The 25,188-nt window shown below is 37.6% G+C and overlaps 2 protein-coding genes across 3 annotated transcripts; one reads left to right on the top strand and one right to left on the bottom strand.

Moving 5' to 3' along the window:
- The first annotated feature begins 12,913 nt into the window (after positions 1 to 12,913).
- On the top strand, positions 12,914 to 14,028 carry LOC104607374 (uncharacterized). The gene has a single exon (XM_010273011.3). The coding sequence runs from the start codon at positions 13,212 to 13,214 to the stop codon at positions 13,923 to 13,925; it is 714 nt and encodes a 237-aa protein (XP_010271313.1). The 5' UTR covers positions 12,914 to 13,211; the 3' UTR covers positions 13,926 to 14,028.
- A 213-nt stretch (positions 14,029 to 14,241) lies between these two features.
- Positions 14,242 to 23,372, bottom strand: MTK (S-methyl-5-thioribose kinase). Of its 2 annotated transcripts, XM_088887474.1 has the most exons (7): positions 23,216 to 23,372; positions 22,896 to 23,101; positions 22,034 to 22,343; positions 20,054 to 20,228; positions 19,734 to 19,935; positions 17,760 to 17,974; positions 14,242 to 14,610 (listed from the first exon to the last, which is right to left on the bottom strand). In XM_088887474.1, the coding sequence occupies exons 2-7, from the start codon at positions 23,079 to 23,081 to the stop codon at positions 14,439 to 14,441; spliced, it is 1,260 nt and encodes a 419-aa protein (XP_088743600.1). In that variant the 5' UTR covers positions 23,082 to 23,101; positions 23,216 to 23,372; the 3' UTR covers positions 14,242 to 14,438. The 2 variants fall into 2 exon arrangements, with proteins under 2 accessions (XP_088743600.1, XP_010271300.1); XM_010272998.3 differs by lacking the exon at positions 23,216 to 23,372 and having other exon boundaries at positions 22,896 to 23,208.
- Between the last annotated feature and the right edge of the window lie 1,816 nt (positions 23,373 to 25,188).

Raw genomic sequence — 25,188 nt, forward strand, 5'->3', positions numbered from 1 at the left:
TAAAAGTTTGCACATACATTGAGTGTGCAATCCGTGACCTGATGGCTGGGTCCAATGGTCAATAGGTCAATGGTTCAATCATTGACCAGGCCAAAACTTTTTTACCAAATGACAGGTTTCATGTAAACCAGACCTAGAATCTTCATTAGGTTATAGTTCAAACTGTTCAACCTACTAGGTCAATGATACCTTTACGGTGTTTTAGACTCATAAAAATGGATTATGTCCAAATTCGTCTCCTTATTTATATCTCTCATATATTGTTGTATATTTGATTATTATTTAATTTTTAATGAACCCTAAAGCTTTGTTCGGTTTATCAGGAAATATGTCCTTAACAACTTTCCTTCCCTTGAACTTTCTGTTTTAACAAATGTTTTTAACAAGTCGTTGACCTGATTGGTTGAACTATCACTCAGTCATTATTCCATATTTGGTTCTAGTAAAACTCGCAAATTGGTAAAAAAACCACTAATAAGTTCAAATGACTCGACACATTGAATCATTGACTTGTTTGACCTAGTGATCAACTGGGTCGGGGTTGCACATTCAGATGCAAATAAGTCAGATCAAATCTGATTCAGATCCTAATTTGGGTACCACCCGTGATCCTAACAAATCGGATCGAAATGGAAAAGTCATTTGTTTAGTTAACAGATTGAATTCAGATATACCCGATTTGATCCATTAGTTATGAAATATTATATATTATAATATATTATTATATTATATAAATAATATACTTTATTATTTATATTATATGATAATTTTTTTATCACAACCCTAATTGAATCGGATATCTGATATGATATTTGAATTCGAATTTGAATCATACCCTTGAAAATCCAATAGATTCTTATCAAATTTAGATTGGTTGGATTTCTAATTGCGTCAGATTGGATATACCCTTTACACAATCCAGTGTGATCTGTTTGCAGCCCTAGTTGCACATTAAATATATATGCTAACTTTTAGAGGCCATAACTTTGCACTCTGATGTCTGATGAGAGTGTTTTTTATTTTATTTTAGATAACTTTTCAAAATCTATATGTCCCCAAGGGGTTGTAGGCGGTTGCCCTGTTATTTCTGTGAAAAAAAAAACTTGTGGCCTCTAATTTTAATTTTAATACTTTTTATAATAAAAAAACTAAATTAAATATAAAATAATACATACATTACATGTATGTAGAATATAATTATACATTATTTATTGATAAAATATGTGTCTATACTTAAATATGTAGAGTCCTTATTGGGCATGGTCTGACCCATTCAATATAAACGTTGAACCGATGACACATGACCCCAAGACAAAAACCGTTCGGCCTCTAAGTTGGTTTTTAAAACATTAATTGGTTATAACATGATCAAAATAACCATCTAATTATATATTTATTAGATAATACATACATATATCCAAACAAATTGATGAACCTGCTGGTTGATTTCAGACCTCGGTTTTGTGGTTGGGTAGTGGGTGAATGATCCATCTGTCCGGCTAATTAAGCTGGGTCATATTGGTCGTTTTTTATTTGGTTGTTAAACACAAAACAGCCACAACGAACAGTTTTAGCGTCGGTGCTACGCTGAAACAACAAAATGAAAGCTATGGTCGACCTTGACCTTGAATTAGATGAAGTGACATATTAATGAGCCAATTTTCATTTGTAGACATGTGCTAGTGGAAGATATTCCCAATGCATGGCTACTACATAATGTGCATTAGGGGATGGGATGTTATCAAGAAAACGGCTACACTGTGCTGCGTGATGGTGGGTACGTATGAGAAGGATTCCATGAGTCGGAATTCCTTTTGAATTATCAGTTAAAAACCAGTCGGAATCAGGTAAGCACACCCGATGAGCACAGTGATGAGTAATCACTCACTGAATTTTCCCACACATGTCCAGCAAATACACTTGAGCCTATACTTTAAAAGATTAAAAGCAAATTTCTAAGAGGGTGTGACGTGTGCCGTGTGCCGGCCGGCTAGCAACTCAGAACTGTAACATACCGGCCGATCGAAAATACGTGCAGCCGCACTGCGCGTGCTGGAATTCGGAAGAGAAATAGAGGGACCCTATATAATAGGATAGAGTACAGAGGCACAGAGGCCACGGCAGCCGGCAGGAAAGAGAAGTCCTAAATAGGGCGGTCTCCGCCAGAAAATTAGAAAATACGATCGGATTCAGATTCAGATTCAGAGATGGCCTTCCAACGTGAGGAGATCGAGGAGAGATTGCCTCGTTCTCGTCTTCTGTGAATTATATTCAACGTGACGCCTGGTTAATTTGCCCATTAAATTCTTGATTCTTGAGCCAGCCTAAGTCCCTGTTCCTGCATCTGCGTGCGTTGGCACTTGTGCACAATCTACTGGGGGCCCACTACAAATATGATGATGGTACGTTAGTACAACAGCTGACGGAGCCCCTGGGCCCTGACCCACCCAATATGGCTTGGCTAGATTAGACCATGGTACAACAACGACCACGGACCAACACTTGTTGCATCATCATGTAAAAAGAAATCAATTCGGAATTAGCTGAACGCTAAGGTTATGGCTAATATGCCTACTACGCATTTTTCAATCTGTTTACTTGTTTAGCTATCGCTTTTCCTTCCATCTATCTCACCGTTCTACCGTTTACACGTATAACACGCGGATTAGATCCCAAGTTATCGACCGCCCGCTGGCCCTGGCCGCTGCCGGTCTTTCCTTGTACGGCCGGAAGAGGGGCAAATGTTTCATTGTTGTCGGTTGTACAAACGAACGACCGTAATCCAAGCCGTAGGCTATGGGGACCATGATGCCATTTTCAATCAAGTCCTTCATTATGACATCATCGCATTCGCAAGTCGCAACGCACCCAACTCCAAAGCATGCAGAATTCTTTTAGCTATGTTCTCTTTTAGCCCGCAACCCCAATCCGCGAGCGAAGACCACACACACAGCATTGTTGCTTGCTACGTGATGGGAGATACAGCAGAGAAAGAGGAAGGCGTTGACAACGGAGAACGGACAAAGCTAGCTTCCAGTGAGAATTCCAATTCCCCCGATTGATCAAACATTCAAACAATCAAAAGCATGCTGGCTGGCTTTTGAATGGGTTAGGTGATCCATCGGCCACACGTCTTGTACATGTGAAACCAATCGAGCAAGCTAGCTTTTTTTTTTACTTTTTTTTGTTACGTACTTTAATTAATTAGGTCATTTGTATGAAATTAAAGATGGCGAGCGAGAAGATCGAATGACCAATAAATTAATAATTAAATCTTTTTTACTTAAAACCCAGTTTTAATCTTAATTTTAACTACTTACACCGCTACAACCCCGGCCGGCCCAGAACTATGACCAAGTCAAGTCCTCAATAAGGTCTCAAACTCTACCATTAACTATTCAAACCAACAATTAAACAAGGGATAGAGAGGATCATCAGAGAAAGAAGCTCATGCGGTTTCAAAGAAAATCAACCGCCTGAGATTCTCTTCATTTGTTTTTCCCCCATCATATTGACTCACCCATGCCTCTCTCTCTCTCCCTCAAAGTCTCAACTTTCAAACCGAGCGCTTTACGCTTCCTTTGTCACTTTCTACCCTAATAAGTAAATCAGAAACACCATTCCTTCCCCTCTATATTAGCTAAATATTTGCTTTGAATATAGAACCAAAGTCAAATCCCTTCTTATATAAATAACTCCGATTCTTTGCAAAACACATTCAGCTTGTATCCTTAGTCTCCATTGGCATTGAACCACCTTCCAAAGAATTAATCCTTTCGCCACCACCAGTCTATATACCAAAGCCCCCCCCAAGACCTCTACTGTCTGAGACAACACCAAACAATGGAGCACCGTCGTCTCATCTTTGCTTTCAACTTCATCACCGTTCTCATCTTCCTCCTCATTCTTTCCTATTCGACGGCCGTCGAAGGCTCAAGGCCTTTAACGGACCGACCCTTTTATACCTCATTGATCAATGGTTTCACGATAAACCAAGCATATTCCGGTCCTAGCCACCGTGGGCGTGGCCATTAACAAGTAGCAGCAGCGCTCTCGTCTCCTTTACCACGTTTATATTTCTTTTTTTCCGTTTCATCAGAAGTTATCCATATATCTAGCTCCTGCCCTGGACAACTCGACGAGCCAACCCTGTAGATGTCTTACTGTTCAACTGTTTCAGAGATCAATTCGAGATCGACACAGCAACTTCTCGTCGATATGCTTCTCCCTCCAAAGTTGTACGACTATAATGTGTGAAGAGGAAATATCAAATATCTTAGTTGTAGATGTGGTTATAGATGTATACTACATTTCCATTCTTTGTAATTGGTTCAGTGTGTTCATTTATTAAAAGTAATGTAACTAAAGCTTTTTCCATGGTTTCTCTTAATAATTTCTTCTTGGCTCGTACATACACGACACACCAAGTGTGGCAATGAGCCAGCTGATGAAATCGTGGCCGAGCATGCCCGACCCAAATTCTAACTGGGTTTAGACGCGGGGGGGCATGATGGGTCAGCTGAGACGATCAACGTAGTGACTCGGGGAATTCTAGACCTATAGTTTCCATAAAGAAAATGGAAAGGTGCCATGTGAACATGAACAACTTAATTTTTTTTCTTGTATCTTTCGGTTCAGTGCCATCTCTTTTAAGCTTTAAGCGATTCGTTACAAATGTTAAAGTTTGGCGAGGGGCGTGGTTCCTGTAGTAGAGTTCACACCTTTCCCTTCTTTAACGCGTCCCTGGTCTCTGTCTTATCTTTTTAAACATTCCACAAATGTCCGAAGAAGGCAACAGGTGAGAAAAGACAAAAGAGGAAGAGGAGATGGAACAAAACATGGGAAGAATGGAATAAAATCCATGGGACATGGAGAATTAGGAGAGATAATTTTCTTCATTAATTCTCTCTCTCAAGAGATGATGAACAGGGAAAAATTAATATATACGCATGCATATGTAAAAAGAAAAGTAATTAAAATTAGGAGTGGGAAGTGGGAAGCAGCTTGACAAGACTTGGTCATGATCACCACACACACTGAAGTACAAACCAGACAGAAAGAGAAAGAAAGCAACATTAATTCAGAACTAAAAACAAGCAACGTACGTACCCACAAAGGGACAAGGTAGACTATTTAACAAACTGAAAGTGGTTGCACAGAATATGGCATAAGCGGTGGGACTGGCCACCTGATGTTGAGCAACATCTTGCTATCATTCATTCCTAAATTTGTTCATTCTCATTAATCAATTCAATCCCAGTTGGCTGTTTTATTTTTCTCGTCCATTTCAAACTCGTTTAGAACAAGCATATGAGGTTAGGTGAGTCTTAATAGTAAAGCATTAATTTAGCCACTCTCACTCGGTTGGCTGTTACATGTCGCTTTTAAGAATAAAACCCGAGTCAGAGTCAAGACTCAGAGTCAGACTCGGAAATTTGTCGGTCAATCACGCGAAGTGGCCGGTAATTGGTTATACGTAGTTCCACACTTCCACTTGAGCTGCGAATGGACCAAGAGGCTAAATTCATTTAAACTCAAGAGGCTTCTTGTTAGGAGAAACGTTCGATAATCATGTTGATGTGCCCCAGCCCCCAGAGAGGAACTACTTTAATTAAAAGCCTTGAATTAATATCTAAGAAAGACTTGATCCGCATCCTAGTGGAATTGACCAAGCAATCCGAATGAGATATGATTATTCTAGGTTAAAAGTTGAATTAGGTAGATATGCAGCCTTGTCAAGTTGACTCGGCCGATCCATGTTGACCTGGCAACCTAAAAAATACCGAGTCCAAGTGTGTTCTATGCCATCCAAATTTTTGTAACAGAAAGGGCTATTTCTTGGATGAACCTTTGTGTAATTCACAGAGAATTGAGAGTCCATTGGTCCGGACTGGTGTAATCCAACAGTCCTCCCAAAAAAAGAAGATGGTTTAATTAATTGACTAAGTATACCCTTACTATTTCGAAATTAACTAATACTACCCCTACTATTTCTGACAATTGACTAACTCTAACCTTACGACAAAACTCATTCTCACGTGATATATATATTTTTAAAACCCAATTTTACCCTCCACCTCCCTTCCCCTCTTTCTCTTTCCCCTTCTTTTTCTTGATGGATTCAGTCCTCTCCCTCCCTCTTTCTCTATTGTTCACCGCTCTGGTTAGACCGCCACTGGCAACCTCTTTCCTCTCGTCGTCAGAAACCCTGTTGCAGGGCGGTGGTATTCATAAGCTCATAACACTTTTAGTGTTCAGCCGCAGAAAGTAAGCCATGTTAAGCTGCCAAACCCAACCATCTTCCACAACGACCGCTTCGTCCAAAACCCAACTCCTCTCTTCTTAGGGCTGACGATGGCACTCTTGGTTTGATGAGCATCTGCAACATCAAAGAGGACAAGGCCGTGACCAGTAAAGTTTGAAGAAGAATCCAATCGGAGTCATCCAATTTTTTCCAAATGCAAACAAGGGTTTCGCAAAGGGGGATTTTCATTAACTTCTAGTGGAACCCCATAAAGGCTCTCGGTTTTGGAGTTTTTTTGTTCAAATTTGAAGATTCAGAAGTCATAGATTTTAAATCCATTTTCAGCGGTCTGTTCTCACTCTTCCAATCGATGGTATTATCCATAGTAGTGGGAGTTCTATTCCTGTAGTGAGTCGATCACATTCAAATGGTAGTGACAATGTGAGCCCTATTTTTATTGGAACAAAAGAGAGATCTGTGAAGTTAATGGAGTGCTTAATCGTGGCTTAGCTTGTCTGTGTCTTCAGAATCTGAAAATCATTGGATTTCTAAGCAATCGAAGTATGTGTGGTGGATCAGAGCGGTTAAAGTCCACCTCATTCTTGTCGTCTTCTCCTTCATCCTCTGAAGAAAGAAAAACCCCCATGAAAAGCATGAATCACCTGAAAATCATTGGATTTCTAAGCAAGTTATTCTTTTCCCTTTTCCTTGTTTTATTTAGAAAAATTGAGAAGAACAAAGGGTAAAATCATCTTTTTAATATTTCTGTTAATGGGCGCTAATAGTAAAGAAATTATTAGTCAATTGTTAAAAATAATGAGGGTAGTGTTAGTCAATTTTTAAACAATAAGGACACACTAAATCAATTAGTTAAACCATAAGAATAATTTAAAAATTTTACCCAAAAAAAATGATGTAAACTGAGCCAAAGCCCAACAGAAGATGGAGTATGGGTGTGGTCCGTGTGGATTAGATTTCAATCCTTTGAGAACGGTTTCTTCAATAAAAATACTAGGTTTGTCATGGATGGGCCTGGCCCAGCATAGCTCGAAGGCCCAATTCTATACCTGATAAAAAGGGGATACAGATTAAATAGATAGGACCACAACTAAATATGATTATGGACCTAAATATTCCCCACGTATCTCTCCTTGGCCTTCATTTTGATGGGACCGGTTTCATGGCATGCCCTAGAATCTAGATGGAGACCCTCTTGTCCAGCCATCAGCTTCCAAATTATTATTATTTTTTTTTTCTTTCATTTGTGGTGTCCGTGAGTTATCACACGAGAGAAGGCCACCACTCGTGTTGAGTACAGGTGATCATGGCCCTTTATTGGTTATGCAGAGGACCTCACAGAGCCTTTCCCACACCCACCTCACAGTCACATCCCACTGAGAGTATTACGAGCATCTTCGCATGATTAATTAATACGAGATGTGAGGTCGGAGTGAGGAGCAGATCGGGACTGGACTCGTGTTTATCATTGTGGTCGTTCCCTATATTTAACATGGCAGGTGTTTTCACCAATGAGTTTCTGCCACAAAATGCAGAAATCCATTTGCCAATTTTGACTTTGATTTCAAATTTTGGAAATTTTCTATTGTCATGAGATTGATTTCAAAAGGCACAGAAAAAAAAAAAAAAATTCTGAAAACGAGTTGCCATATGATGATATCAGTGGGCCTGCTTTCTATTTATTTTACAGTGGTTCGAAAAAAAGCCAGCTCAATGAGCCAACCATTTTTCTTTCTTCTTGATAGTTTGACTATATAATGTTCAAGATTTTTTTTTTAAGGTAAAAGCCTTACTCCAATCAACACAAATAATCCGAGATTATCTTATACCTAAAAGCCATCGATTACTGACTTGCCTGAAAGTGAAGACAGGTTCCCACCATCCCAACAAACCTTCTCTTTCACTCTCTTACCTCTCAATCCCCTTCCCTCCCTACTAGTCTTGGTTTTTATGACCATTTTTATTTTAATTCTCAAATATCTCAACTTGTCTTAGCTTTATGGATTAAATAAAGTAAATTTAAGAGATGTGTATATGTGGAGTACGCTCAAATGCCAACCTGAACTCCTACGTCATGATTTGTAGACAAGAAATGAATAGTTAAGGAGGAATGAGTTTGCGAGTCGTGTCACTTATGCTGTATTTGGTTGGTTTGAAGGAAAAAATAGGAAAAGGAAGGGAAATGACTCAGAAATTATATCCTTAATGTGCTTCCTCAAATGACCCAAAAATCATATCCACACAACTTAGCTTGGGGCTGAGAAGAAGCTTCTATGTTCCTTTCCCAACCCTCCAAAAACCTTGTTTTGTGTTTCAAATTAAATACACTCTGCTATCGGGGTTCATCGGAAACCGTCGGATCAAAGAATAGTAGATTAATTTTGATGCTCGGAGAAGAGATATGCAATTGGAATTGTAGCAAGGAACAATGAGGGGCAATGTTTTGTTCGTGGTCAGCAAGGATATAAGATATTAGAGTTTGTTCTTTAATGAATTCGGATCTGTTCCTCACATAGCACTCCTTCACACCAACCTCACAGTATATCCCAGGCTTCCCAGCCATACATTTAGAACAATTTCCCATAAATAACAACATAAATGTTCCCCTACAAGTATGGGTGCCAATTGGACAAGATTTGGTCCAATCCAATTCAGTCCCATATGAGCTCATTACAAATGGACTAGGTCCAATCCAATTTAATGAATATTTTAGACCGGTCCAATTCAAGGTCTAGACCATCCAATTTGTTCAAATTAGTTTTAATTTAGAGAGTATTCTATAGTGTGGATGAGAAATTGGTGAGTGTGGACTGGTCCACACCACACCCTATGATAGGGACCAATCCACACCACAGTCCACAGTTATTTAGAATTGTGGACAAATTGTGTGGACTAGACCAGTCTACACCCACAGTGGCGTTCTATAGCGTGGTGTGGACCAATCCACACCACACTTTTTTTATTCCATGTATCTAATGTACATTTTATGAATGATATACACAAGTAATCATAAATATCCAATTTTTGCATTTTGTTTGATAAATATTTTAAAAAGATGCATCAATGAATTAACATTAACCAATAAATATTATTTTTTTTATAAAATAATCAAATTTTAATATATATATATATTAAATATTTAATAATATTATTTTATTGATAAAAACATTAAAAATTATAAAAAATAAAAAATTAAGTAAAATAATTATTATTTTATTAAAAAATATTATTTAAATAATTGATAAAAAAAAATTTTGCAAGATAAGTATAGCATCTAACAATTTATGCAAACTAATAATCCATTGATTCCCGTACTAGTTGTAAGGCAAGCATAACATCAAAATATTGTTCAATTGGTTTCCTAAAATGGTGCATGGATAAACCACCACACCTAATGCCATGGGATGGGAACTAAACAGAAGCAAGATGATTTCCAAGTGTATAAGGCTTGCTGAATCCATGGATCCAATGAGGTAAACAGTTTGTCTATTCACTAGCTAAAGGCTTCATTTTTCAGTAATTGAGCAATTACAGAAAATGTTCACAAGTTGGCCATTTCTGCAACAGATCTGAATTTAAAACTCATGAGATGGCGTGCTTTGCCATCTTTAAAACTAAGCATCTTGTCAACTACCAGGTGCCTTCTTAGGAGTAGGGACACTTGGGTGACAGGTTGTTCGTATGCTCATGGTGAGTACCTGCAGGCTTGGGGTGTCCGGAAAATTACTCAACTTGACAATGGTAGAGTGGCTATGTCTAATCCATTAAGGCAGTCACTGTATGCCTTCAATGACTGCCTCAATATTGGTGATTTCAAAGCCATGGCAGCAGCTAGAAGTCTCAAGCAAAAATTTCCAGCTGTGGTGATTTTCTTTAGCTTATCAATCTTTGTAGACCTGTCCAACATTTGGAATGGTGTTTATTTCTCAATCCATGCATCTATGTTGTACTTTGTAGGAAGCTGAAGGCATTGTAATGGCAATACCAATGCCTGGATAACCGGTGACAACTCAAGAAGAAGGTAGTGTGGTTGAAGATTGCAGACGTTTTCAAGATTTAATTATTTCTGATGATGCAGTTTTCTTGTTGACTGTACAAGGGAAAGTATCAAAAGATGCCTCAAACGGGAAAATATCAAACAAATGAGATGATGACAAGGAATACAAAATGTGTCGGATAATCAGCTCTCATTAAGAGTAAGGAAGAACAAAATGTGACATAGTTCTCAAAATTGAACCAGATTGGACAGTTGGATCAGAAAAACTGGGATGACCGGTTCCATTTTACCCCAAAACCACTTTTTGGCCAAAAACTGTTGACTTGGTCAGTAAACCATAACTTTAGCAGTCAAACAGTCAATCCAGACAACAGTTTTTTGACCTTTTTTGTGTTTTTTATTTTTTTAAATTTTTTATTTTTCTACCAGAGTGGGTCGTCCATTCAGACTGAACGATCAGACCATTCAACCCAGGAACCCGGACGCAGAACAATTCCCCGTTCGGTCCGCCGGTTTTAAAAACCTTGGGCTTTGATGACCCCCCGTGGAATATCAAGCCAATATTGGACGATTCTTATGAAGTGCGCTGAGCTAATGATCTATCAGTCTTTTACATGCATGCATGTGTTTTTGGGTGAATTGTGCTGCGAACTGGTTGGCAAGTTTTGGCCATACTAGCTAGTTTGATGGTCAATTGCTCTTTTCTTAGTTGGTAGTTTGGGCATATTTGATTTTGCATGTGATGCTTGGGGAAAGGCTATTCCCCATTTTGTGAAGTCTCTAATATTTATTTTCCATCCTACCAAATATATATATATATATATATATATATATAAGGGCTCATTTGGTTCGTAGGAATAGAGGTCTAGAATCAGAATCAAAATGGGTTATTTCAATTCTAATCAAGGTTTTTAAAACCAATTCGGAGAATGAACCGGTTGGTTCTCGGGTCAAACGGTCCAGTCGTTTGAATCAAATGGTCGGCCCATTCTAACAAAAAAATAAAAAATTTTAAAAAAATCAAAAACAATCAAAACCATTCAAACAGTTCGAACGGTTAACTGCCCGAGTCAGTGGTTTGCTGACCAAAATCAACGGTTTTTAGAGAAAATTCGGTTTTGGGGAAAAATGAAACCGGTTCCTGGTTTTTCCAGTCCATTCCGATTTTGAAAACCATGATTCTAACTATTTGGTTGTATGGAATTAGAATCCCATTCCCAATATTCCTGGTAGAACGGCATTAATCCATTTGAGGGAATGGTCATTCCCATTCCAACCGATTCCAACTACTGTCTGAATCAAACATACTATAGAAATAGACCATTCTAATTCTAAACAGACGATAGAAATGGACCAATCCAATTCCAATTCCAAAACATGTTGATTTCAATTCTAACTGTCTGGTTGGATTGAATTGAAATCCTATTCTTATTTCTGATAGAATGGCATTCATACATTTAAGGGAATGTCCATCCCCATTCCAGCCGATTCCAACTACTGTTTGAACCAAACAAACTATATAAATAGACCAAATTGACCCGAAATACACACCATGGAGAACTTTTATATTAAAAAGTAAAAAAAATCTAAGTCAAGGGTTAGATATACGGATGTATGGTCATAGGGAGGACAGAAGACCACAGGCAGTATCCCTCCCTCCATACATGTGGCAGAAATCAATGTGGTTGTGCAGGGAAATTTCCTACTTGACCCCATTAGAAAACCTTTTTTTTCACAATTTAAGCCCAAATATCAACTTTCTTAGGTTCAACATCAGGTTTAAACCTAGAGATAATTGGAGGAAATGCCAGAGATGAAGACACTACAACTTACTTCCCTAGCTAGCTACCATAATAATATGTTTGCCACCTCATTCCTCCCTTCACCCACTGGAGTACTAGATAGCCCCAAAGCAGTGAGTTCTTTCTCCCCTTTGGAGGTTCAGGATATTGATCAATTATTTGAGATCAAATCAGCCCCCTACAAAATTTCCCCTCACAATGTTATACAGTACATCTCCATCGTGTATTGGGAATATCTCCCAATAATAATATCATCATTTCTAATATTAATCATTAGAAGATGTTTTCAATACACGGCGAGGATGTACTGTAAGACGTTGTAGGGACAATCATGTGGGGGCTGATTTGAATTCCAGTTCTTTCTAATCGATATTCAGTCTAGGCCTGTACAGGGACTTGGTCTAGGCTGAGCATTTACTAAACTTATGATCAACTTCTGTTCACATATAGATCCAACCTATATATATACATACATATTGGGGACACTAATAATAATGTACAAGCAATTCTTAATGAGATCCATGCATCAATCTAGCTAGATGCTTATACATGTCATGTCTAACATCTCTGTTACAAGATATATATATATATATATATATATATATATATATATATATATATATATATATATATAAAAGTTGTACTTGGACTGGAATGTAGAAAAGAAAGCTAATTCAGTAATAACAGTGAAATTTTGTGGAAGGTTCATCCGTGGTTGTAAGAACAAATCGTCAAACTTTTTGATTCCAAAAAATCAACATGACCAGAGGTTATAATTAAAAGGAAGGTGCGGGAGAGAAGACTAATGGCCAAAATAGAGGAAAAGACTTTTCTTGTTCTATATATAGACTACCAAGCCTCTCTGTCTCTTCTTTCTTTTCTTCTCTTGCCTTGGATATTTAGTTCCACTACGGCTGCGTGTGGTCCCTGTTGTAACTTGTGAGCTGAGAGGGGTTCGGTCCTTTTTGGTCCTCTGATCACAGGACGAATCAAGTTGATAACCCTTATTTTGATTAGTCAAACTGATGCCAAGTTTTCTAATGGCAGAACGTACCCATGCAATTATATTGTGTACATATTGACCAAAGGGTGTGGCTACTTTCTATATACCCTCAATAATCTGAGCATTTGCCTGTAGAGCGACAAACCGATGGCTTACCATTACGAGATGCTCTTCTTCCTATATTATCTGATCGGCCTTTCGGCCCTGCAAGGATTGAATGCCGTAGAATATCAAGCCTTTAACTACGCTTCTGGGACCACTGGTGGAACCCGGTTTGATACCCAGATCGGCGTCGAGTACAGTAGAGAGAAACTGAAATCTGCCTCAGAATTCATCTGGCAAACCTTCCGGCAAACAAGCGAAACAGAGAGGAAGAGTGTGCAAAGCGTGAGCTTGTTCGTGGAGACGATGGCCGACGGGATGAACGGGTGGCACGGGGTGCCAGCGTATGCGGTAAACAACGAAATCCACGTGAATGCCACCTACATCGAGGTTTACAAAGGCGACGTAAATAGGGAGATCACTGGAATTCTGTACCATGAGGTAACGCACGTCTGGCAGTGGGACGGAAACGGCCAGCCCGGAGCTGGGGTTTTGATCGAAGGGGTTGCAGACTTCATAAGGTTGAAGGCCGGGTATGCACCATCTCACTGGGTGAAGCCCGGGGAGGGAAACAGCTGGGATCAAGGCTACGACGTGACCGCCCACTTCCTGGACTACTGTGATGGTCTTAAGAATGGGTTTGTGGCTGAACTCAATGCCAAGATGAAGACTGCTTACAGTGCCCAATTCTTCGTGGAGCTGCTCGGGAAGACTGTCGACCAACTCTGGGCTGACTACAAGGCCAAGTATGGGAACTGAGCGCTTTCATTTGTTAAGCTTTACCGAGAGCAACTACTTTATGATTCTATAATAAAATAAAGACGAAATAAGAAGTGGGAAATGGACTCAAGTCTTTGGTTTATCTGATTCCTCCGCCAATTCTATAATAAATAGTCTGCATCTGTTAGTCAATAGTGGCAGCATGTGGGCAACGACACAGGAAATACTGTGTTTCGTATATGCTTTATATAATATGTGGTTGCGTTCAAGTCAGAATAAAATAGTTGGGAACGTTTTCAGGCTGAAATGTTATATAAGCTATACTGTCATGTCATCTCTACCACAGTGAGACTTGTTTTCCTTAACCAAAGTTTTCATTGTCACTACGAAAGAGGTGAAAATATAACAAACATGGAAAGAACTATATTCCTTGAAAATTGAAATCCGTATAATTTCTAGAGTGGAATGGAAGACCCAAATGGTAGATATATTAGTTCTTGGAGCCGTCGAGACAAACCAAATTTGACAAAAAGCAAAGCAACAAACTCTCTTTCACAAAGGAAGTTCCTTGATTGCGGAGATAACTTGATTGATTGTCTGAAATCTACGCCTTTCCTTTAGAATCATCTTTGCAAACTCGAGAGCATGTTTCTCGCATTCTGCTCTTTTTCTAGCATCACGAATTGCTTCAAAATCCTCAACATGAGCCACACCCACTATCCTCCTGTAAATCAGCAAATAAAACACGTGGTTCTTGGCAGTTCCAAAACTTGAAATATCAACAAATCGAAACAAATTAAAAAGATATCCTTATTAAACTTTCCTCATTAAATAACCTGCAAATCGCATTCCCTTAGGCTGTGTGTTTTGTTTCCTACCTTTTCTTTCAAACCAAACACAGCCTTAGTAATCATATATTTGCAGATTTTCACACTTGCTCATTTCCTATCAATTACATATTTGGGTAAAATCTGAGTCACATTTATAATTTTGTGATTTTGATAATTCATTTAAATTCTCATTATAATAAAGAAATAATAGCAAATTTTCAACATTTGGATCCATCCAATGAAGCATCTATGGTCATGACCTCCTTCAAGGAATTAGAGTTTCTTCATTTGTACTCCCAGACATGTCCAAGGTCTAATATTTCTAATTTTGTTGGTGGAATGATGGTTTGTGGTTGTTTCTTATGTGTTGAAGACCTGCTGTATTGAAGAGTAACTGTATTGTCAAGCTCATGCAACTATACTGTTTATTGTAGGATAGCTACCTCAGTGAATGGTTTTATTCGTTTTGCATCTGACTTGCTAATAAATGACAAAGTTGACAGTACATCAAGGATGCTCGGGGCATCTGGTATCCTTAGGTTTAATAAGACTTTTAATGAAGTTCCAAATCATACGGATTGAAATCTGTACAACCATCTCATAACAGATAAAAAGAAAATCGAAGTATCTGAAAGGCAAGATGCATAATGTAGCTGTTAGCCTGCTCCTAACTACAACGAATGAATTGAAGAGGACATCCACATTCTGATCTAGTTAAGATAAGCTATTTGTCAGTATCATGTTTCTTGATACACCACAAAGGAAACATGATGGATCTTGATACATTTACCATCCTTAGGGTCATGGTGTTCATGGGTGGACTTGATTGGAACTTTTTAGAACTTAGCACAGTGGATGCTCGTTTCCACTCCAACCACTAATTCTATGGGAAAAATCCTCTTTGATTTCTCCCTCATTATAGATTGATCTAAGTTAACCAAAATTCGCATTTCTTAATAACATTTATAGGTTCATATGAAAAACCTGTTCTTTTTGAGTCTTCTGTTCAGACAGTTTTGATCCAAGGACCGTCATCGCTGTCCACCAAAAATAATAACCACAACCCCTTTACAAATTGGATATTGAAGATGCATTTCTTCATGGAGAATTCAATGCATGCGTATGGAGACCAACTGGTGGAGTATGTTGCATAGGGGAGCCCGACAGGGTGTGTGAACCAACGAAATCAATTTGAGACAGAAACATTCTCTGCATGTGTGGTTTTAAAAATCCGATGATTTTATTGTTGGTATAGATCTCACTTGTAGTGCAACTGTTTCGTATTAAAACTTGACAATATGTTTCTAGTGCAGTTTTCTAGTCAAGGATTTGAGCAATTCTGTACCGCCTAGGTGTATGGTAGGAATGCACAGGGTCAGCATTAACCTGCCTCAGAGGAAATACAAAGGAGAGAAATACTTGGAGCTACTACAAATTGGTAGTTATATTTATCTACCTATAAATGACAACCTGCTGCTGCTTTTTCTTAAGGATTGTTGATATGTTTATGCACTCTCCTGGATTACCTACTACAGAACTTAACATGAATCTCGTGATCAATCTCTCTAGGAACACAAAGCAAGGAATTATCTATAAGTCGATGAGAATATCATTACAGAGATTTGTTTCGGAATGGTTTTTCTCCATTTTTTCGTGTAGATGGGCCCCTCCTGCTGATTTGAGGACTCTCCTCTCACCTACTTTCTTTTTCCCTCCTAGAAAAAAGGGAAATATCTTATGGAGATGTAATAGAGAAACAATCCTATGGGCTGTTTGGGATGAGAAGAACAGCAGAATTTTCAATGGACAGAGAATATCAAGAAGTGCTATTATTGAATCATGAACAGTTTGCTTTGAGGAAATTCCTCTTAGGGACATTGAAAGAGGATGGAAGTGGATTTCTGAAACATCAAAAAGTAGAGCTCAGGTGATAATAAGTTAGAGACCTCCACTCGCGACCTTGTCAAATTAAACTTTGATGGCTGTAGCCTTGGCAAGCCAGGGCCCTCTGGTATTGGGGGGATTTTTAGAAATGGAAATGGTAACATTTTAGCTCTGAGTTATGACCTAATTGACGTTGGAAACTCTACTAGAGCAGAGCTATTGGATGTTCTTCAAGGGCTGAAGCTTGCTACATATTTAAACTTTAACAACTAAATAGTAAAAGGAGACTCTAAAGTGGTAAATTCCTGGTTAAGGCAAGGGAGACAAGCCAATTGGCAGCATTGGAATACAATAAAAGAAATTCAAGAACTGAGCAGGGAAAAGATAAGCTTTTGCATCTCAACACATAGATTTGCTAACGGTTTGGCAAATGCTCTAACTAAACAGGGAGTTCATAGATCTGAGTTCCTTTGGGGACAACTAGAGGATTATCAATGTGATGTGAAAAATGGAAAATCAGGGACAGGCAGCAGGGGCTGACCTTATTATGGGGCTGTATCTGTAGGCTTTCATATATTCTTCTTCTATGTACATTTTTCTCTAATTGGTAAAGCTAATTCTTAACTATCAAAAGAAGAAAAAATCAGCCTGGGAAGCCACACCAAAATAATTAGGCAGAATCAATTATTGGTTACTAATCCTAATCACCCTGAAGTGGTTTGTCACTTGGTTAGTATGAAATTTTTCAAAGAAAAAATGCCTGTTAAGCTAATATTTTTCAAAAGATCTCTGGATGGTAGTTGATCAGAATTTGCTAGACCATTTGCAAGTTGGGACTGTTATATTTTTAGAAACTAAGATCTTCTCCAGGCCTTCAGGACTATTGGAATCAAATACTCCAGTAAAGTAGAAGTGGGATCCTCCAAAGAAAAGGAATACAAGACATATTTCACAATTTCTCTTGTATATGAAAAGATCTTGAACAGATTCACTTTGATGGCCTCAGGTGTGTCAAAAGGGTGATGCTTGAGTCATCCAATTAAGAATTCTTGTATAGCCATAAAAATGTAAGAAAGATGTGTGTGTGTGTGTGTGTGAGAGAGAGAGAGAGAGAGTGGGGAAAAAATCAGTACAAGAAAATGTACGGATGGTATCTTACCTTATCATTTTGGCAGCACCAAATCCAAGAGTATCATGAAAAAGATCTTTCATGTACTTCTTCTGTGCAGATAGGCGAAGCTCAGGATTATTATATATTGCAGAAAGATATGCCTCACCAGAGCCATCCCAGTGATCATCCCAAAGTGAGGTAAACTTCTTCTGGAAAAGGTTCCATGTATCTTCTGTTGCCCTCAAGATCCATTGTTTATATGTCTGCATAATAACATACATTTTAACATAATCCAAGAGACCAAGAGAGAACATACTATTTACAGTACAATGTTGAAAGATCAATGATGGAATAACTTTGAAGATAAAACCAATAAATTAACACATTAGTTTTTCCAACCCCATCCCTGGAAAGGACATCTGCTAGAGAATTACCATTAAATGTAAGGTCCATGCTGAAAGCTAAAGGCCTAGCCTCTTTAATGTAATGGCACAGACATGGTGTAAATATTGTAAAATATGCAAAAATACAGAATGATGTTTTATGAAATAATAAAAGAAGCATGGGCAAACCTTTTTTAAATTATTATCTTGGTCGAAATCATTAATCAAAGCTAAGAAACTAAGGTTATAGACAAAAAAAATACGTTCTGAAGTTGTCCTGTAAACCTTACGATTCAAAGTTACATGACAGAATGAGTTAAAGCAAAATTTTAAACTCAAAAAATGAAAATGGTTCTAATAAATCAACCAAATAATCTATTACACAAACAAAATCTAATATTTAAATTAATGTTTGCAATGAATATCAAGCTGGCTGATAGTGGTAACCATATAAGTTAGGCAGGCATAAAATTGCTACTCCACATATCTACAATATTCTCACCAACTCATGTTATAATACTATCTCTTGTACCTTGCATAAGTGTTCATTGGGGAATATGTTGATTCCAGTACAATTTCATGCTGCTAACTTGCTACCCATGGAAATGGAAACATGTCGTGGAAACTATTTCTTGTACTTCACAAGTGCTGATAGTGTTCTCTAGGGAATATGTCAATTCCAGTAAAATTTCGTGTTGCTACCCATGGAAATGGAAATATGTTGTGGAAATATTAGGAAACTTAGGGACATTTTAAACAATGATCAGAATTAGGTAGAAAACTCTAAGAAATAGTTTAAAGAATGTTCATTGGGGAATATGTTGATTCCAGTACAATTTCGTGCTGCTAACTTGCCACCCATGGAAATGGAAATATGTTGTGGAAATATTAGGAAACTTAGGGACATTTTAAACAATGATCAGAATTAGGTAGAAAACTCCAATTTGTGACAGAAATCTGATTTCTCCAAGTAGAGATTTACTTTCCTGACCTTTGAAGGTGCCTTGACAGTTGATCAATATAAGAAATGAGGTGTCCATTGAGATATTTGATACATAACAAATAAAAGAAGAAGAATGTCATTCATCATGTCCTTCATTTTGGAGTTAGTAGTGATGTACAAAGCATCTTAGATACTCCTTTTGGAGTTGAGTCCATCTACCATCTATAGTCTTTTCAATCAATACCATATTATTAGATAACATCATAAACCATGGGATCTCCTATAATGTCTAGTTAGTTGAGCCATAACTAGTGCAAAAAGATATGACCTAGTGACACTTGGGGTAACATTTGATCATGTTAATGATCAAAAAGAACGACACAAGAAACAAATTTTCACATATAGTAACAAGTTAGGAAATAAAGCATTAGCACCACAAAAATAACCAACAAGATAAGTATAAGGAATTCTTACCAAAAAAAGATAAGTATAAGGAATTAACTTCCATTAAAAATTTAACAAATACAGCACACAAAGTATTATTGTAATGGGTTTTAGAAGTATGAAGCTTTAAAGTTTAATCAAGCAAATTAAATTCAAAAGAACCAACAAAATTCAAAGCTCAAAAAATAAGGAACATAAATTAATAACACAAAACACAACTCAATTAGTAGTAGAAGAATCCATGATACATACTTTGCGGTCATTCTCCTCATCAGAATGTCCGTCTTGTGAGAAGAAAGACAAAAACAAATTCCCCAGAAAGGCTCCTATGTCAAACCCCATTGGTCCAAAGAATGCAAATTCAGGATCTATAACTTGAGTGGAATTTTGGGTCACCATGACAGAACCAGTATGGAGATCTCCATGTATTAGGGCCTGGGATCTCTCACAGAACCTATAGTTAAACAATAACTAGTATATAAGGGGATTTTCATAGGTAAAATATGACAAAAAATGTTGGTGTCATTAAAAAGTTTATGAAAACAAATAAGACTTGAAGATAGCAACAGTACATGGATTTCAATTCAGCAATTTCAAGCTTCAGAATATTATCTTCGCGAATTGCCTCAGCATCATGATCAAGATAAGGAGAACTCCAACGGTTGTACTGTGAGACTTTATATGGGTCCGAAAAAACAACTTGTTCTGTAAGCCTGCATAACTCCACGTTCCCACAAAATTCAGCAACTGCATACATCAGAAACCCAACTGTCACTACTCACTATGCTAAATAAGGGTTGCAAGAAAAAACAAAAAGAAAGTTAAGCTTTTTATTGTTAAAAGTGCTTTCTCTATCATATAAGCAAGCATAGTTTACCTACAGGTGAACCACAAACCCAGGCAACATGATGACTAAGCTAATCAGTTGACCTCTTACTATTTGGATTACTGGGTCACACAAGCAACTTAGTGAAACAGGTATACACCTAAAAATTTTATTGATTTATGCACCTTTGAACTATGAATATGATCATATGTTTCCTATTATTCTTTTTCATCAACAATAGAAAAGTAAATGTTAGTACAAAGAAAAAAAAAAGGATAAGACAAGCCTGCAGACTCTAAGTAAAGGTGCCCTGGGGGCACCAAAAGCCCCCAACAAAAAGGGATGAGTTGAAAACTGCAATCTTTCAACTTTTTGACATTATGCATTTTAAGATTGCACTAGGATGCATTTTGACACAATTCAGTACTGTGCATTAACAAAGAGACTATCAACCAAAAAACGAAAAGAATGGATAATAATTTACTGAAAACTAAGAGAAAGCAAACTTAGTTTGGTCATCCAACAATTCATATATATGTCTATAGACAACATACCATTTCCATAAGCCCACAGTAAACTAATTAATTTATACAAAAAGCAACATGAAGCAATTAGTTGTCTCATGATGTCTCAGGGACAATTTTTCCCATCCAATTTATTAATATAATCATTGATTCTCCGCAACATTTTTTCCAATATAGACAAATAGTTCATTAAATACCACCTTATTTATTGGTATAATTATTGATTGTCCTCATAAATTTGTATAACATTTTCAAAGTAAATAGCGTGTTGAATGCTTTAAAGTTTTTTGCCTTTCTTCTATTCAAACTTTGAAACTCCACCTTCTTGCAACATCTTTTATGGTGAATCTCTGTAATTAGTTTATAAATATTCTAAAAAACAAGAAAAGATTATAATGCCCTCCAATGCAAACTAACTCTATAGCTATAACTATTTATAAAAATATGAGCAGGTTTAATAGAAGGTTGACCAATATGTTGCCTTTGAGACTAATAAAAGGCTTTACTACTTTACTAGTATTGTTTAATTTATAAAAAGAACAATCAATTTCATATCCACATATTGTTCATTTAATCATACCATATCTCTTAATATAGAAAGCTAAAAAAGATGAATTTGTAATTATAAACTTTATTTTTAATTATTTAGGCTTTAACGAAAACAACTTACATATGTCCAAGATTGGTGTGTTTATCCTTAAATTTTCCATGGTATCTTAAATTTTCAGTTTATCTAAGATTTGAATGAGTGTCCACAAAACACATCTTAGAAGTGTACTTGACAATACACCCACAGTACAATGTTTTAATCCCCTTTTCAGGAAATTTTTCATTGTTCCATATATTGATTAGCTTAGTCTTATGAATGTTGTAAGTCCATATAAGCTTCCTATGTATGTAGTGAGAGATAGGAAGCAACAATTCCAGAAATCTTCTTATTGATCTATTAAAAAAGAGGAAAATGGTGAATCAAGATTGAATATGATAAATTTCAGTTTGCAGTTTATTTTCGATCTTGGGTATTTCTTTTATGAGAAGCCCCATTCACAAGTTGCTAGTTGACTCTTCTGATCAATGAGACTTAAGTCCCAAAAAATAAATAAATAAGATTGTATTTATCAGCTGTTGTTTAGAGTTTCCAAAAACCCTTAGTCATATTTTGAGGAGGCATCAACTGTCGATTTCTGAATGAGTTAATTTACCAGCACGTTTGTGATCTGTAGTGGAAAGGTACAGAAGGGATGTGAAGAAAAGAGTCTTTGCCATGTACTCTGACATGTGCTCTGCAAGCAAGGGGTATTCAACTCCAGCAATCAAGCCTTTCCGCAGAATAATATGAGGAGGCTCCAAGTACCGCATAGCGATCAAAGACATAGTGCGGTCAAAATGATAAACTTCCGGAACATGATCCGGGCACAAGCGACCATGCTCTTTTAAGGCCATTGTTTCATAGTATGCGCGTTCCTTTGTCATTGGCCATGACTCCCCTATACAGCGGATGTATGGAAGGGCCTACAATATCACACAGCCAACATGCACTGAGAATCACTTCAAATGTTTTGATCCAATCATCGGAACAGAAGAAAATTTTAATTCTTATAGCAGGCTAACCTACAAAATACCTAGTGAACATAGAAGAGCTCAATAACACCCTTCATGAATCCCAAATGGAGTCTATATTATACTAAAGATAATCCGACCTATCTGACCTATGGATTACCCATACAGCCAATATCAATTTTTGGGATGCATATTGCATCTATCAATGAGTAAATTGGCATGATGAGATCCAGATGCTGAACTCCAAAAGTGCAAAACTCTTCTTGTTTTCTAAGTAAATTGGCATGATGGGATCCAAGACTCAAGAGGAAAGAGCAAGACATAGCATTTACTACCTTCTCTAAATCTCCGACTTAAATTATCTTTTACCCAAGGGGAAGATGATAAGATAATAAGCAGTGGATAATATATTTTTAGTTCCGGTGCAAAAGAGTTGTTATGCTGAACCAGTAATAAACATCTCTCTAATCAAACAAAGAAAGGGAGATTTGGGGTCGGGGTTACCTGCTTGACGACTAAAGAACCAGCAGAACTAATAACGATATAAACGAAATTAAGATTGCCGTCTCCGACTTCTGTAATTTGCAAGTCGTCGATTTTGTTCCCAAGCTTCAGTGACAGAGAAGGCGTTCTCTTTATGTATTCCACCAGAGACTTATCGTCCAACGGCAGAAACCCGTTTGCATCCATGACAACAGCTGCTGCTACTACTGTTCCGGAAAAGTGGTAGAGAGTACAGACAGCATAGAGCAGAGGAGTTGAATCACAGAAGAAAAGCAGCACGAAAAACGTTGGACTTAAAAAAAAAAAATGAGAAAAGATACCTTCCCTTACGAATTACGATAGAAACAGACAGAGAAACGGAGAACCCACGCAATACAATTCACACATACATTGAACCGGGACATCTTTTATCACGAAAAAAAAAAAAAAAACTGAAAACGGTTTGGTTTCCAAGTTCTAACTGCGACGAGCAGAACGCCAATGATGGTTGCCTTCTTGGTTCACATTATCACCTATGCTGCGATTACGGTGATTACCCAATAATATACTGCCACGTTCCAAAGTGCTGTTTGGCATGATGATGATTTCTTGAAAGTCACTTTCGAGCCGGTCAGCATTAGAGGAACCAGCATTTTTTTTTTTTGGCGAGGAACCAGCAATGAAATTTCTGTTTAGTTTATCAATTTTGATGATTTTCAAAAAAATCGGTCAAATTTTGATTATTGAAATCAGTCCTTTTCAGGATTCATCTTTATTGGTGATTTCCTATTTCTAGATTACTCCTATCTTTCTCACGATAATATTAGGGGTGACCAAGAAAAATCTAAAAATCGAACTAAACCAAAAAACCAATCAAAACCGAATTGAAAATCCATGAACCGACTTTCGGATCAATATTTAAAAATAAACGAAGGTGTCAGATTTCGGTTAACCAATATAAAAAATCGGTTGTTAATTGAATCAACAAGTATATATATGTTTCTTTATATTTTATATATGTTTATGTATATTATATATTTGTATATATATTATAAATTAATAAATATGCATTATATATAAATATATATTTATAATATATAATATATTATTTATTATTTAAAATGTAATATTATATATATTTTTTTTATTATTATAAATTTATATATTTTTATAATATATATTATAAATATAAAAACCAAAAAACTAACGAATTGAACCGATCAACTAGTTAACCCTTAACCGATCGGCTTCTGTTTAGTTTTAGTTATCGATTTTACAAAAATAGGTAGGACCAATTCGGTTTCAAAAATAGGCCCAACTGAACCGTGAGCACCCCTATATAACATGACATCCAATATCACATTGAATAATAACATTAGTACAAAAATAATTGGCATTTAAAAATCAGTACAAAACAGGTTTAGAGCCAATTTGTCAAAAATTGGCTTACATAGCATAAATGATACCAAATAACAATTTTTTGTAATTTTTCAAAAATCACCAATTTCTAAATTGATGGAGGTAGATTTGGCCCGACCCCTTGGTTGTGCGACACGTGGAAGAAGATAAGATGACCTGGCAGGAACGCCAGCTCGGCACGATGATTTAGCACGGCCATATCCCGAAGAGAGGCCCGAACTCCCGAGCTCCCGAGCTCCCCAAAAGGAAACCCAAACTCTCCCTAAAGGATCCCGAGGCTAACAGCGAAGCCCGCGAGGGGCAAGGCCGGGGCCAGCCCACCTCAAGCCAGTTCAGACCATGTGCCAGCACTTCGGGACAGTAGGATCTGCTCATCCGAGATCAAGACTTCACCTCGCGCACCACTCCGGTACCTCGGCTCCAGGTCGCACGACTGTGAAACCGTATCTGACATCCGTACTCTGAGGCAATACACCTGACTGATCTGGGTCTGACAAACGGCAATCATGCCGTAACGGCCACCTGCCACCGCGATATCAGTTGTGGCAGAGACAGCCATGACAGAGAGGTCAGTGGCGGTTATGCCTGCCCCCCACAGAGGCGGTCATGCCTGACTTAGCAGAAATTTGGGAGTAAGTGCACCAGGTGGCTATAAGAGGCCTTCCCCCCCCCCCCCCCCAAGAGAAAGAGGTATGTGATATTTTGTGCTTTCTGGTCGTGAAATCCATTATTTCCCCCTTGCCTTCTCAAGAGCACTAACTTGAGCTTCGGAGTGTTCCAACCGGGTTCCTCCCCAGAAATCCCCAGCTTCTTCCTTGTTTCAGGCACCTTCAGCTCCGTCAGATGCGAGGTAACCGGCAGCTAGGACCGACCGGATTGCGCATCGCCATTTGGC

Source organism: Nelumbo nucifera, chromosome 5, assembly GCF_055504915.1.
Source record: "Nelumbo nucifera cultivar China Antique chromosome 5, China Antique-T2T, whole genome shotgun sequence".
NCBI classification, from domain to species: Eukaryota; Viridiplantae; Streptophyta; class Magnoliopsida; order Proteales; family Nelumbonaceae; genus Nelumbo; species Nelumbo nucifera.